The sequence below is a fragment of the Equus asinus genome, chromosome 2 (genome assembly GCF_041296235.1).
Source record: "Equus asinus isolate D_3611 breed Donkey chromosome 2, EquAss-T2T_v2, whole genome shotgun sequence".
In the NCBI taxonomy this organism is placed as follows: domain Eukaryota; kingdom Metazoa; phylum Chordata; class Mammalia; order Perissodactyla; family Equidae; genus Equus; species Equus asinus.
Genome location: NC_091791.1, coordinates 85,750,660 through 85,766,627, shown reverse-complemented (window position 1 = coordinate 85,766,627; position 15,968 = coordinate 85,750,660). Strand labels below are relative to the sequence as shown.

Here is a 15,968-nt window from a genome sequence, read left to right as displayed (position 1 = left end):
TGGGCAGTGAAGGGTTGCAAGCATGGGGACAGGACCCATGGGCAGTGAAGGGTTGCAAGCATGGGGACAGGACCCATGGGCAGTGAAGGGTTGCAAGCATGCAGACAGGACCCATGGGCAGTGAAGGGCTGCAGGCAAGCATGGGGACAGGACCCATGGTCAGTGAAGAGCTGCAAGCATGGGGACAGGACTCATGGGCAGTGAAGAGTTGCAAGCATGGGGACAGGACCAATGGGCAGTGAAGGGCTGCAAGCATGGGGACAGGACCAATGGGCAGTGAAGCACTGCAAGCATGGGGACAGGACCCACGGGCAGTGAAGGGCTGCAATGTGTTGAGGGTTAGGGCTAAATTTGTAAAGCATGGGTACGTGCCTTGTTTTTACTAGACAAAGGAAAGATGATGTAAAAAGTCCTTAAATGGTATCAGTGCAGGCGGGGTCTGGTTATTGTGTGGTCATATAACTTTAGACATGAGTCGGTTCATATAGATCAGCATGTTGGCCAGGACGCCTTGGGCTTCTCTCCCTGGGGCAGCCTTGATCCACATCAACATCGGTTATATGTATCATAAAGCCTTATAATTTTGTGGGGAAGGTGGTAGTGGGGACTGGATATTGTGGGCAATAACCAGGCTGTTACAAATAACAATATTTGATCCATAAGCTATTTGATAAGACTGGGCTATCAATCTTAGAAAACAGCATTAGTGAAACATCATTTCTACAGCGCTTTACAGTTTACAATATGTTTTCTCATGTCCTGTCTTATGTAAACATAAAGAAAAACTGAAGTGCAGGGAAACAACTGATTTTCTTTATGTTCCATCATCAGGCTGGGTCTGACCCAGGTATGCAGTCTCAGATCAGTAGTCTGGGATTCCATCGGAACCCCTGTTTGTGGTAGATTGAAGCACTTGCTGGCTACACAGAGTACCCAGCGCTATGCTAAGCACCCAGCGTGTTATAAGAACAATAGTTTTGTACCTTTGTGGCCACACGTATGTAGATCTGCTTAAGAACATAGTTAAAAAATGAACTTATAGCCAATAATAGCCAATATAATGACAAAGCCTGATGTCGGCAAATGTCCCCCAAATAACCTCAAAACTCCTCTTCTAGATGGAATGAGGATCTGTGTGCTGTCCCTGATGTCCCTTCGTTTCCGCCTCCCGCCCCCCCCCATCCAAACTCACCTCCTGATTTTAATCCTGTCTGGCCCTCTCCCCAGATTAGTTGTATAATTGAAAATGTGCCCACAAGCATAATCTCTGGATTGGTGGATTTAAAACAAAGCTGATTAGAGGTTTCCAATTGTGTGTGAAAAGAATATGTGTTTTTAAAAGGTGTTATTGATAATGAAAAGCTGAGAACTTTGATGCTCCGCACACAGCTTGTGTGAACTTTATATAGAATCATATGCATCTGTGTGTATCCTACTTATTGGTCATTGGGCTACTCCTGACCACAAAGTGTGGTACTGTCTTGGTGTATCTTGCAAAAATGACACATCTCTTTTTCCCTTGGGATGATCGCTAGGCCCCAGGTTCCTCTCCCTGCCTCTTGCCCCATCCCCACCCTATCACACTTCTCAGTGTGGCCTTGCTCTGGCGCCTCTGTGGTTGTTAATGCTCATTCTCAGACATGGGGATCTAGGCAAGAAGGAGGATTTTATGTAAAAACAGTTGTAGGTCGATTTTTGACCCCAAGAAAATAGTTCATTTTATAATTAGATATATATGTTCTTTATAGACTTTTCCTTTATACGCACACATTTACTCTCAAAATTTCCTCAGCTCGTAGCTCTCTCGAGGTGGCTGAGAGTTCCTAGAAGGTACCTGTGTGCCGTTGCCTGCATCCTTAAAGATGCCGCTGTGAAGGAGAACTGCACAGAGGCTCCTGCACCATTGGCCTGCATCCTTCAGAAGCTCACTGGTTGACGGCTTGCTCTGTCTTTGTCTTGTCTTCCATTTCAAGGGCGCTTCCTTGCTCCCTAGACTGCTGTGCAACATCTTTTCCCCATGAGCTGGATTTCCCTGGTCCTGGGAGTTGTGTGTGTTCTGCAGGTGTGCTATCGTGGTCTCCCTTTCCCCTCTGTTGTTGAGTGGAATTACTTCTCCTTTGTCATGATATATAAGAGTTGTATAGGAGTCTCATCCTTTTTGGAACATTTTTAGGTCTTGATGTTATCATCCATCATATTGAAGAGGACAGGGCAAAGGAAAGAGCCCTGTGTCAGGGAGCAGGACCCTCCCTCTGGCCAGCTATCCATTCAAAATTCAGGACCCTTTGTCCTGGAACTGTCATTCACCAGCTACGAATCCACCTGCCTGTTCTACCTGCCGTGCCTCCAGCCTTGACTTGTACATAGGGAAATCGGCAGAGGCCTTCTCAAAGCCTTTGGGTAAAGTCCGGAGAGTTATGTCTGCCACCTTTCCCCTGATTCACAGAGCCTGACACGTAGTAGACTTCTCAATAAATGCTATGTCTTTTTCCCTTTCTTATTTCCTGTTTAAATAAAATAAAGTTAGTTTGACATGATTTATTGGCAATAAACCCGTGTAAGCTCTTTCCATTTGTAAGTGCTCACAAATAACCATATTATTAATCTTCAGAAGGTTATCTGGTGTCTATGTCATGCCCACTGGTTTCCAATCACCGGGCTTGAATTTGCAGGAACGAACTGCTTCCCTTTTTAGAACACGCGAGGGTATTTGTGTGTTTCCAGTCTGTTGACATGTCTCCTATTCCCCCAGATTCCTCAAAGACCACCACAGCAATTTACCAATCTCATTTTCACGTTCCTTCAGTGTAATAAGTGAATTAAAGCCAATTTATTACCCAGGATTACCTCATTTATTTCAAAATAGGCTGTTTCCAAAGGAAGCTCTATTCCCTTAGTGAGAGCTAGCTCAATTTTTCAAGCCCATTCTAAAGAAAAACAGGTGTATCTAGTTTGTTTTAGCTATTAAAAACCTTGTTTTAAAAAAGAAATAGCCCTTTGGGTATTGCCGGGGGGTGAGAAAAGTAGCCTAAAGACTGAAATGGTAAATGAAGAGAGAGGGGGAAAAAACCCTGATTTTAAGTGTTTAGAGTATGTGAAATGTCACTTTCTTCCTTAACCGCTCCCCTAAGGAAAATGAGGAGATTTTTAAAGCAGTGTCTGGTCAAGGCATGCACATGCAGAGGATTTCTGTAGCTCTAGGGGAAAATATAGGTCTACTAAAATTTTCATGAGTTTCTTATATTTGTCAGAAATTGCTTACAGGCTGCCTGATATATTTCTGATAGTTTGGAAATGCCCATGGGCTTCTATACTTTTATGTCCACCCATTTATTCTCTTAGGAAGAAAAGAAGACCGAAAAAAACCCCAAAACACAACTAACTCTGAAGCAGATCATTGAATAACATATCTATAAGGATTACCTGTGATTAACAGGTTCCTACCCCCCAAAGGTGGAAAAAGGGAGAAAATTAAAGCTCCTCCCTTTTTAAAGACTGTCCAGGAAGGTTCCAAGTTGTTATCAGAAGACAGTGATGACTTCAGGTGCCTGGAAGAACTCGGGGAAAGAAACTAAAATTATTGAGCATATATCACCACTTGCCACCAGCTCTCACGGGCTTTTGAACTTATGTGTTAGTGATTTTATTGTCTCCTCAGAACAGTCTCCACTATTCTGGTTGATGACAGCAGCCATGAGGTCATGGATATGCTGAGAGGAGGCACTGTGGACAAGTGGCTCAGAGCATAGGCTCTGTAGGGGACCACCTTGCAAGGAAGAGATAATTAACATCCCCCAGATGAGAAAACCGAGGCTCGGAGAAGGCATACTTTGACACGTCTAAGGGGCAGAGGGACATTTAAACCCAGTCTAACTTCAGAACTCTCTTGAGAATGTCATTCTGCATCCTTAAAGTCTTGTTGCCCCTGCGATGCTGAGTGTTAGTTTCTTTTCTAATGGACAGTTGATCGTGGACACCAGTTTGCACGGGTGACTTGAATTGCATGAAACGAGGCGATAAGGCCCAGCTTACTGGCCAGCGTGTGCCCACTGGGGAATTCCATTCCTCATCGATGCACTCACCTCTCTGGTAGGCACAGCCTTGGACCCTATGAGTGATTTCCCCCTGGTTGGTTTCTGATGGACAGATCAGGTGACCCAGCTTGGTGCTGACTGGTGCCTGGCTGTGACATCTAAGTGTGTGTCATCACCACATCCTGAATTCTGGGCTTCAGGGGAGCACCTCCCCTTTGCCTCCCCTGGCAGATGGCCCCGATCTGAGAGTTCATATGATATCTGTCTGATAGTAGTGACTGGTGGAGACACTAGCATCTCATTTTAATAATTTAAAAATCATAAAATATGCCACTTTTGGAACAAAAGCTTTCAAAAGTTTAGCGAGGATATTCAGTTGCTTTCCACAATGTGGAAACATATTGATATAACCAAAGCACACTTCAGATATTTAAGCATCAAAGCATCCATGGAGACGTCGTCTTAGCAGTAAAATGTGTTGCTTTATTCAAGACGATTCCATAGTGTAGAGGGACTATAAAGGCAAGAAGAGACGAGAATGCTTTATAATTAGTTTGCACTGTTTGAATGTAAACGGGCACTTGAAAACAGTTTGCTCTCTTAAAACTTCCTAAGTGTTCCCCACTGTAATCTCCTGTAAAGTATTAATGTTTAAACAAACCCTTGATTCGTAGGCAGTGCAAAGGTTAGCTTCAGTCCAGCCCTGCCTAGTGATCATCGACTCCAAATGCTAGTGGTGTTTTGAATCAATCAGAAAGATTTGAGCTTGCTGGATGTAGTCATGGCCTCTTAAAACTCGGAAGGTATATGTATGGTATCTTGATATGAAGTGAGACTAGAGATGTTTTATGAAAGAAGAGCCAAGTGTAGACAAAAGACGATCATATTCTATTATAAAATGTTTCCTTATATCTCAGTTAATTTACTGAGACCCGGGTAATTTACAGTTCACCCTCGACACCCACTCTCATGCATACAGCAGCAAAGAGGTGTAGATCCTTTAACATAGGAATTGTATAATTCTGATTTCTTTCTTATTTCCTCACTCTAGTGTGCCAAGTTCCAATACTGGAATGTGGAAGAAAAATACCGAATTTCCTCTGGTTTTCTAGTAGGACCGTAGAGCAGGACATTTATCATGCTATAATTGTATCATTTTCAAGGTCAGACATTTAAAGTGGCGCTAACCTTTGATGTGGGCTTAAATTCTGAGTATTATAAAAATTTAGTGCAAAGGAGGGACTTCCTTGAAAGACACTTCAGTCTCTAGGGTGCTACTTATGTGAGAAGTGCTGACAATTTGGGATCATTTTTTAATAAACATATCTCAAATTTGGCATGCAAAGCGGGACATTTAGAAAGCCATGAAAATAAGCCCATGCATAAAATATGGCATTAAAAAGGTACCTGTGAACTTTACAGATGGAGTAGCATGAAAAAAGCTATCTTTTGTTAGAGTGGATGTGAGAGCTTGCCGCTCTTTGCTGCAAAAATAAGAGCCGAAACTTAAGTCGTCTAGTTGTTTTGAAATAACAGTTACAGAGAGGGCTCCTTCTGGCTCATCCATATTTTATTAGGGCAGCAGTTAAAAAATTCATTAGAGACGCTCATCTGTAGCTAGTAGCACTCTTGAGGGGGTTCAGATGGCGATCCGATTTTTGAGTAGCGCTTTCCGTGAAAAGAAAAAAAACAACCGTTTATGAGAATTAATAGCACTGTGGAGAGAGACTGCTCAGTGATTTTGGAGCAAACCCTTGCACAGGGTTTAGGAATCTTTTGCTGCTAAAAGAGGAAGGAAATCCACGGGTAAAAAGGAGAGAAAATAGAAGCCAGAAAATTGAATCAGAGAGCCGGGAAGGTGTTGGTCTACAAGAGAGCATAGGTTGAGTGTCCACGTGACACGGTGCTGGATGCTGTGCGTATGTGTGCGCTGGTATAGATCCCTGCTGGCCCCAGGAGCCTTGTCAGTACAGACAAGGCAGAGCTGAGGTTGCATTGGTGTAGCCTTGCCTTGAACTCTACCTCCAGGTGGCCATGTCCAGGTGCCTTTGCTTCAGAATGACGATCTTGTCTTTATTCCTGAATTGAAAATAAAAATAGTTTTTGAATGGTTACTCTGTGCCAGGCATGGTATAGAGCAGTGGAATTCATAATCTTATCTATCCTCCTGGCAGTTCCATGAGATAGAGTCCCATTTTACAGACCAGACATTGCAAGCAGCATTGCAAACTCCCATTGTCTGATCGAAAGCGGAAACCCTATGTGGGGTAGAAGATTCAGAACAGATGTATGGGAACAGATTTTAAATACAGACCCCACTTTGTCCACATGTAGCAGTTAGCAGAGAAAGCCCCATTTCGAGAAACAAAAAAGTTTGGGGGAGAGAGAAGATTCTGCACAGAAACAACCTCCTCAGTGTCATGAACATTGTTTATGATGCATTAGAATTCCAAGTGTGCTAGGATGTCAAAGAGGACTGTCCCCTAAGGCAGAGGCTCCCAGCCCTGGCTGCCCACTGGAATCACCAGGGAGTTCAAGAGGCACCCAGGCCTGAGTGCCTCTCCCCAACGCTGTGACTTCATCGGTCTTGGGTGTGTCCTGGACTTTGGAATTTTTAAAGATCCCCTGGTGACTAATGTGCAGCCAAGTTTGGGAACCACCTCTCCAGTCTCAGCGTTTCAGCTGACGAGCTAAAGCTGAGGACAATGGGTCACAAGTGTCCACACAGGCAGGTCTTCCTGCCTCCTGTGGTGTTGCTCACAGCCTGGTCTGCCTCTGTTTCTTGACATATCTGCCTTCTCCACGGAGCCGTGAGCTCCTTGAGGGTGGGGACTGTGGCTCTGAAAAATTATCATCAAATATCTCACTGTTATGACAATTATATTTCTATATTCATTGTGTTTACTATATAATTATACATAGGTTTGCTTACACTGTTGGAGAACCAGCGTAACCACCACCTGGCTTAATGTTACCCTTGAAACCCCTCTCGCTCATCATGTCCTCCTCCTCAACCAATTTATATTGTGTTTATCATTCTTCTGCTTTTTTCCCTACTTTTAGCACTATCTCTCTCCTGTGTTCCAAGAAGAGCAATCTTCCCAGTTTCATGGATTCAGGGCTAACACTGTAGTCACTTAAACCACAATTCGGTGTCCGGTTCGTCCCTTCTGACTGTGAGGCTGTTACGAGCAGTGATGTCTGCGGCCCAGGAGTCAAAGCTCTTGCATTCGGGTGACCAGGAGGCTGACAGGAGAACAGACCAAGCTTTGCTGTCACGGAACTCTGGGCAGCCTGCTGACCTGCTGGCGTCTATACCTGCAGTGCACGCTGCTTTGAAGATTACGGAAATGCTAGATCAGGGTAAAGTGGCTCTGCTCACCAACAGCAGCTGGTGAATAATCCTGTCTAGGAAAACAATCTGCCTTTCAAAGCGGTAGAGAGTGTCCTTTGTGAATGCGAGATGTCAGCGAGCCCAGCACAAGGTTCTGTGGCAACTCCTTTATTGGCCTGTTGGGCAGGAAGATTTGAAAGGGAGCAAGAAGGACCACTTTACTTGTGTGACATTCTCTCTCTCTATGCGTCTCTGTCTCTGTACGTATATCTACATTCCATATACATGTGTGTATACATACACATTAGGTTTGTATTTTTTTTACACTTGGACATATACAGGCGCGTGTACGCGTGCACACACACACCCACACACCCACCCCATGTTCCTTGTGCACATAGATGGCACTGTTGAAAATGTACTTCCTGTTGGACTTCCAATTTTAGGCCAGACTTAGGCTTAGATTGTTGAGGATGTTGCTGGCTTGTGTTGGGTATGGGGGTGTTATATGGACGTGTGTGTGATAGTGGAAGAAAACAACTACAAAGAAAGACATTGCAGACCAAGCAATATTTTTAAAAACGTAGGCATCTGGGTACCTAGTTAGGATCATTTTGGAAGGAGTTCCTTGTAGAGAGATTAATTGAGAATATTACTTGTTTGGCCCCTAAGTATTTATGTGTTTAAATATTGCTTGGGGGAGGGTGGGAGAGGGTGGGAGATGTGTCCAGAAGGCTAAGAAGAAGCTGTGCTCCTTGCACTTCATCACAGAAAGCCCTGGAAGCCATATGATGTGTGGAGCAGAGGGCAGACATAGATATCTGAAGAGCAATTTCCTCCTGACTTGGTGACCTCACCTCTGTAAAGTACCAGGACGCCCATGTGTGCTACAGGCTGACTTCCCCCACTTTCACCCTCGGTTTGGCGCCCTCTGACGGTTCTCCTTGTGTTCTTCCTCGCTCCTGTCTAGTCTGTTCTCCACAGAGGGATCTCTTAGAACATGGAGATTGGATCGTGCCTCTCTCCCGATTAATGTCCTTCACAGGCTTCCCATCCCTCTCAGGGCAAAGATCCAGCCTTCATGCGGCCTATAGGCTCTGCAGTGTCTGGCTGCCTCCTGTCCTGTGCCCATCACCGGTGTCCTCCAGCTGGCCTTGTTCCTTCCTCTCTCAGCCCCTTCCCATCAGCCTTCCCTGTGACCACTAAAACTCCCACTCATATGTTGGATCTCAGCCAAATGTGGCCAGAGCCAGGTGCCCTGTCATCTGTGGCTCAGCACCACAAATCTGTCCTTCATCAGCCCATTGGTATTTCTCTATGTGGTCACTTGATTACTTTCTTCCTTCCCCGAAAGATGGTAAACCCCCAGAGGGCAGGGCCACCTGTGCTTGCTTGCTGTGCTTTCTCTAGGACAGGGTTTGGGTCCTCTGAGAGGCAGACACCAAGACAGAATGAGACATGCAAGAGGCTGAATGAGGGAAATTTGCCTGTGAAGGACAAAGAGGGGGGCAGGAGGAGGCAGGGAGAGCCTGCAGAGGAGACAGGGAGGGAAGGAGGTCTCAGACTACAGCGCACATGGAAGAGGCTAGTCGTCCTCACTAATTACCCAGATGCTGCATTCTGGCCAGGCTGATGGGGAGTTCTGGAGCCAAAGTTGCTTGTTAGAGTTGTCCTGCATCCCACCGAGTGATCCTGCGTCAGCACCCTTCTTCCCTTTAATCCCATGAGGTGGTTTTTTTTTTTTTTTTAAAGATTTTATTTTTTTCCTTTTTCTCCCCAAAGCCCCCCAGTACATAGTTGTATATTCTTTGTTGTGGGTCCTTCTAGTTGTGGCATGTGGGACGCTGCCTCAGCGTGGTTTGACGAGCAGTGCCATGTCCGCGCCCAGGACTCGAACCAACGAAACACTGGGCTGCCTGCAGCGGAGCATGCGAACTTAACCACTCAGCCACGGGGCCAGCCCCCCATGAGGTGGTTTTTTGGGGTGGCACATAAATTAGGGAGTACTCTGGAAACGAATTGCACAATTTAAATGGAAATGCCGGAAAAGCTGATTTATTTTACACTAGTACTTGCCTTGCTCAGTAGATTACAACAACCCTCCAAATCCTCAAGTGCTCTCTGAACTATCCAAGAAAGATGAACTCATGCTCAGTAGAGTGTTTGTGCTTAGTTATATTATTTGATTCTGGTCTTTGGAATTAAGTTAATCCACAGGGATGTGTGGTTTCTTTAAGATTCTGAATCTTTGGTTAACTTGAATGTTTTATAAAAGTCTTATGCCCCTGGGGCCAGCCCCGTGGCATAGTGGTTAAGTTCTCGCCCTCCGCTTCAGCACCCGGGGTTCGTGGGTTCTGATCCCAGGCACGGACCTAGCACCACTTGTCAAGCCATGCTGTGGTGGCATCCCACATAAAATGGAGGAAGAAGGCATTGATGTTAGCTCAGAGACAATCTTCCTCAAGCAAAAAGAGGAAGATTGGCAACAGATGTTAGCTCAGGGCCAGTGTTCCTCACACACACACACACACAAGTCTTATGCCCCAACCATGACAAACAGAATTAAAATTCCTTCCATGCAAAGAATATATTCATTTATGCTTCCACTCTACATTTGTACCCAAGTCTGGTTCTGTAAAGCCTTTATGTGCCTGTTCTTCTCTATTTATGGGTTCTCAGCCGTGGCCTCTGTATCTCCCCTTCAGAAGGCAGACAGGCTTTCCCCACAAGACATGAGAATCATTGTGGTATAGGGCAGCCAAGGGACTTGCCCAAGCCCAAGTGAGCATTTTGTGTAGATTTTAGCTTTGAGTCTTGATATTTAGATCTTTCAAGTAAATTCATGAGTATCGTGTTTTCTTAAATTGCATATTTTAGATTTCCTATTTAAAAATGAGTATTATCTGGCCAATGTGTATACTAGGATTTTTGGGGGGAATTATAAGGACCTCAGGAAGCTTATATGTAGTGTAAGTTGGGAACAATTTATATACACCAAGGAAAATAACCAGCAGTGCTGGCTGTTAATAAATAGAGGGAAAGGAGTGATGTGGACAATTGGTGAAGCCCTGTGAACTGGGTGATCAGGACAGGGTAGTTGATGGGGAAGGGAGTTGGAAGCTAAAGAATTGGAAGGATTTGGATGGAGGAAGGGAGAGCATCAGAGGCAAGCTGGACAGAATTCTCACTGATGTGGCTGGTTAACATTGGCCTCCCCTAATTGTCCCAATAAGTTAGGTGAGCAGATATTTCTGGGCACCTTGTCTGGACCATATATAGAGGTCCTTTGACATCGGGGTCTAATCTACGCTACTATCTTTCGCTTCCCTTCAGTCTCAGAGCTCATTGGGCTGAATGGGGATGGAGATGAGGATCCTATATAACCAGGGACCAGAGGTCTGTATTGATGGAGAGGAGTCTATTCCTCCCCTCCCTAGAATCTATGATGGAGTGGGAGGCTGTGAGGGATGGAGGAGGCTGAGTGAGGCTTCCTCTTCTATTTCAGCCTTTCTGGGGCCAGATGGGAAGAACAAAGCCACCTCTGGGTTTTACAAAGAACAGAGGGCACAGCTGGTTTCTTGGGCCAGCTCTTCAAGCCTGCCTGCCCTTCGGGCCTTCTGCTGTGCCACGATGTACTTCCTGGTTGCTCTAACCTCCATCCCCCAAGCTGACTGCAGCATGTCAGGAAGGAATCTTTCTCTCTAAGGTCTGAGTGCATCATTACCCTTCCTTAACTTCAGGGCCTGATGGCAGGCCTTGGATTTTACACTAATCTAATAGGTAGGATTTCAGGCAGGATATATAAGTGATAATTGATTTCTGGTCAGGGGGGACATCATAAGCTTCCTCAAAAAATAAAAATTAAAAAAAAGTGTAAATAGGGGACTTTGGTTATGGGGAACTGGGGGTCTTCCTAGAGGTTTCAGAGCAGCTGTCTGCCCAATATGAATTTCTTCCAATCCTTCTAGCTCATTCCAGAAGTGCCCTCCAGATCTGGCTCTGTCAGCTCCTCTGCCCTCTCTTGAGGGTTAGGATTAATAGTGTGTGACAGTCTCTGCTTCTTGGGCCACCCTCTGGGAAGGCCCAAGCCAGGGGGCAGGCTGTATGAGTGCTCAGGTGGATGCTGGAGCTGGGCCCTTGGTTAAATGGTGTGAGAAAATGCTGCTCAGGCTGAAGTGCCCTCAGGCATTTGAAAAGAAATGAAATTTCAAACAAATATTTTCCACTTAACATTGATCTTTTAATTGTAGAAGCGTTATTTGGGTCACTGGTACTTGCATAAAAAAATAGTTCAGACTTTTGAAGCCAAAAGGCAATATAGATTTCACAGGACCCTTTTCTTGAGATATGATATTGCTGAATTGTTTTCCTTTGGTAATTGAAGCCAGAATTCAATGTTCTCTGTACTTCCTTTTGGAGTCACTGTTCTTTAAAAACTATTTTGCCAGTTTTACAGGGCACATGAGAGTTAGTCTTTCTTCTCCTTGGCCGCCTTCTGCTCACACCTGAGCTCCCGCAGACCTCTGCAGACTGCTCTCCTTGTAGTCAGGACCACAACGTGCAGGGGACATCCTCAGATGATGAAATCCCTGAGGGAAGGTACAGGACCAGAGAGCGTGGTGACCCAATTTGGTCTATTAAAATCTTTTTTTAAAATTTTTAACTGTGGTAAAATATGTATAACATAGAATTTACCCTCTTAACTGCTTGTAAGTGTACAGTTCAGTGACATGAAGAACATTCACATTGTTGTTCACCCATCACAACCACCCATCTCCAGAACTTTTTCATCTTCCCAAACTGAAGCTCTGTCCCCGTTCAACACTAACTCCCCATAATTTCTCCCTGCTGGCCTCCAGCCCCTGACAACCACACTTCTACTTTCTGGCTCTATTAATTTGACTCCCCTAGGTACCTCATATGAATGGATTCAAACAATATTTGTCCTTTTGTGACTGGCTTATTTCACTTAGCATAATGTCCTCAAGGTTCATCTGTGTTGTGCATGTGTCAGCATTTCCTTCCTTTATAAGGCTGAATAATTTTCCGTTGTATGTACACACCGTGTTTTGTTTATCCATCCATCCATTGATGGATGCTTGAGTTGCTTCCACCTTTGGCTATTGTGAATAATGCTGCAATGAACAAGGGTGGGTAAATATCCCTTTGAAGTCCTGCTTTCAATTCTTTTGGGTATATACCGAGAAGTGGAATTGCTAGACCCTGTAGTAATTATATTTTTAATTTTTTGAGGAACTACTATACTGTTTTCAGCTGTACCATTTTACATTCCCATCTACAGTACACAGTGATTCCAATTTTTCCATATTTTCATCAAATCTTATTTTTTTTATGGTAGCCATCCTAATGGGTAGTCCAATTTGGCTACTAATGATATTAATGTTTCCTTCCATACATTTTCGTCATGTCCTTTTCTGCTGATTCCAACTTTGCATGGCCTCTGTTGTGAAGCAAAGAAAAATAAATTTTTCTTCTGATTTCTTGTCATTTCAAGTTATCCTAAGTGATCTACTTGGGGGCAAAGGATATAGAAAGAGCATGTGTTTTGGAATCAGATAGGCCTCAGTTCACCCACCCATCCATCCATCCATCTATCCCACCATCCATCCTTCCTTCCCTCCATCCATCCACACATCCATTCATTCATTCACGATTTATGAAGCAACTTAAATGTAGGGCATTGTGCTGGTTGATTGTTAAGTAGTGAGCAAAACAGGCTTTGGTAAATTATGATTAGGGACTTCTGGGGCAAATTAAGACCTTCTGAGTTTTAATTTTATTATTTATAAAATGAAATGGTACCAAGCTCCTAGGGTTGTAGTGTTACATGCCTCCCTCCCTTCCTTTATCCTGACTTCCACTCCCACTCCTTTGCTTATAGCCCTTGCTTCCATTCCTTCCTTCCCTGTAGGCTTCCAGAATTCTGTGTATTCAGGGTGGTCTTAACCCTTCCTGGGGTCTCAGCAGTTAGCATACCCGGTTGGCAAGAGCAGGCCACCGGGTGGACACATCTTGCACTCTCTTGTCCTCAGATGCTCAAATTCAGGGAACAGGTGGCCCATGGGTCATTGTGCTCACTTCCCCAGGGATTGTCAATGACACCCATTCCAGAGACTGGTGTGTGCCATGATCTTAACACTGTGGGATCCTAAATGCCTAGCACCTTCTGTTTACCGTGACCGTCTCTGTTCTGGGAGGCAGAGCAAGCTGTGCGGGCCTGGAGAGAAGCTTTGTTCCACTGTTGCCACAGGCTGTAGTATACCTACAACTGTGTTTAGTGCTGCATGTTCTTCCTTGTATGCCTCCATCTCATCTGATTCTCGTTGCGGCAGGGCTGCGAGGTGGGGGCATCGTGTGAGCCAGTAAAGTCAGGAGACTTCCGCACTGGTCTCTCGGCCACTTGCAGCTGTTTCCAGAATGTCGAATCTCTGAGCCTCAGTTTCCTTAATTATAAAAGGAAAGTTATGATTCCTGGTCTGATTGATTCACATGATTTTGGTAGGGAGCAAGTGAAATTAATGTAGATAAAAACACATTATGAATAATGTGTTATGCAATGTAAAAATAATAACTAATGCTTTGATCACATTTATTACGTGTGCCAGGCACTGTTCTAAGCCGTCTATATCTAGAAACTCATGTGGTTGAATGCTCACAGCCACCCTATGAGAGAGGCACTGTTAATATCTCCATTTTACTGAGAAGCAAACTCAGGCATAGAGAGGTTAAGTAACTTGCGGATGGTCACACAGCCAGCAATGGCACAGTCAGGGTTTGCACCAGGTAAGGAGGTGCCAGGGTCTATGCTCTCAACTGCTGTCCTATCCTGCCTCTGTGAGGCATCAATATTGTTTATTGTTTCTGCCTCTCACATAGCCGGGAGGAGGAGAGGCCCTGATTTTGAGAACACGTCAAGCAGGGCCCCCTGTAATCCACCGTGTGAGATGAACTGATGGGCATAAATTGTGTTACAGCCGGCTCTCCGTGGTCCACAGGCATGCAAGGACACTGATAGTTCAGATAATGGAAACTTGTGTATTGTTCGATGAGTACCTAGAGTAAGCGATTGGATCGCATTTTGAGGAGTGCGCTGGCATTCAGTTTCAAATCATTTGCTTTCCAGGCCCACGCCAGGATGAAAGTGCTGATGTGCCTGAAAGACTAAGAGGCGAGAGGATGGGGGTTCAGAAGGAGCTGCTGAGGTGGTGTCTCCGTTGTGCATGCTGACGTGTTGGCACAACACACAGCAACGCCAGCTGCTCTGCTCAACAGAAGAGCTGGGCTGCTGTGTTGTTTCTACACGTTCAAGGCAAACACTTCCCAGGGGTCATCAGAATTTTCATACCGGTTGGCCCCGTGACCACTGAGCCAGCATCTCTCTTTGGCAGAGGCACCGAAAGATGACCTCGAAGCCTAGGATGTTCTCCAAATGCACTTCCAGCTAGGCCAGTGAGATCTGTGTGTTTACAGTGCTGTTTTCTCTCTTCTTTCCAGGCAGCCAGGATTGCTTACCACCTGCAGCCTCTTTCCGGAAGAAGCGGCTGGCACGGAGGCCAGGCTACATGAGAAGCACAGCTGGGCCCCGGATCGGGTTCCTCTCCCCAGCAGTGGGCACTCCGTTCTGGGCCCAGGGAGGGATGTGCAGTGAGGAGTCCCACCACTCTGAGTCCAGGGCCAGCCCATGTGGCCTTGACCCTGGAGGCCAGGGGCAAGGCCCCTCCGTTGGGAATCCTGTTTCCAAGGGCATCACAGCTGTGACATCTGTGGACCACCTAGGCCTGGCTCTGACCCCTGTGAGAGGAACCTCAGGGCTCTTTGGGATTCAGCTCAGAGCTGGCACCAAGCTGCCCGACAGGCTAACCAGGTCTTGTGGCCCTGGGGACACTGGGTGTCAGGAGGAGCTTCCATCCATGGACAGCTCTGAGGCCCCAGGCCCTGGTTGGGATGCAGCCTGCACTGAAGGAGGAAGGGGCACCTGGACCAAAGGCTGTCTTGCCCCAAAGGAGATGAGTAGTAACAGCTGCAGCCTCCAAAGTGGCCTGAAGTTTCCCTCAGCCCCCGCCGGCTCTCAGGATGCCTTCACCTCCAGCTTTAGCTTCATTCAGCTCTCACTTGGCTCTGCCGGGGAACGTGGAGAAGCCGAAGGCTGCCCGCCATCCAGAGAGGCCGAGGCCCCTCATCAGAGGCCCGAGGAGCTGGAAGCCAAGGCTCTCAGCTTGGACAGCCCCCACGAACACCCTCGACTTCTCTCTCCCGCCTTCAACCTCAAGGCTACTCAGGGCCTAGCAGACTCTGCCCAGGCTGCAGCGGGCAGCCCCCGGCTGGAGTGTGAGATGGTGTCTTTGTCGGACACGGACGCTGCCTCCTCCTGCTCCCCAGATTCCTCATGGTTCGAAGGCAGCAGCTTGGGGGACTCTCACCGTTGGGACGAGCTGCTTGGGAAATGCGAGCCCGTGCTGCTGGACTGCCTGCTGAGTGACCGGAGGCAACTGGAGGTCGGTGTCTCCCCAGCCTCTGGGGCCCCACGAGCGTCACAGCTCAGATTAGCTCTGGGCAGAGGGCAGGAAATAAGTGGTTCT

General features: G+C 46.1%; 1 protein-coding gene across 39 annotated transcripts in view; it reads left to right on the top strand.

The window, feature by feature from the left end:
* DISC1 (DISC1 scaffold protein) overlaps nt 1-15,968 on the top strand; it is a 395,918-nt gene that overhangs the window by 70,025 nt on the left and 309,925 nt on the right. For all 39 annotated transcript variants that reach the window (XR_011496343.1, XR_011496347.1, XR_011496346.1 and 36 more), the window contains exon 2: nt 14,884-15,884. Coding sequence is in view for 14 of the 39 variants with exons in the window: in XM_070492665.1 (XP_070348766.1) it covers nt 14,884-15,884 (1,001 nt within the window). In the remaining 25 variants the exon portion in view is untranslated. The remainder of the gene's footprint in view (nt 1-14,883; nt 15,885-15,968) is intronic.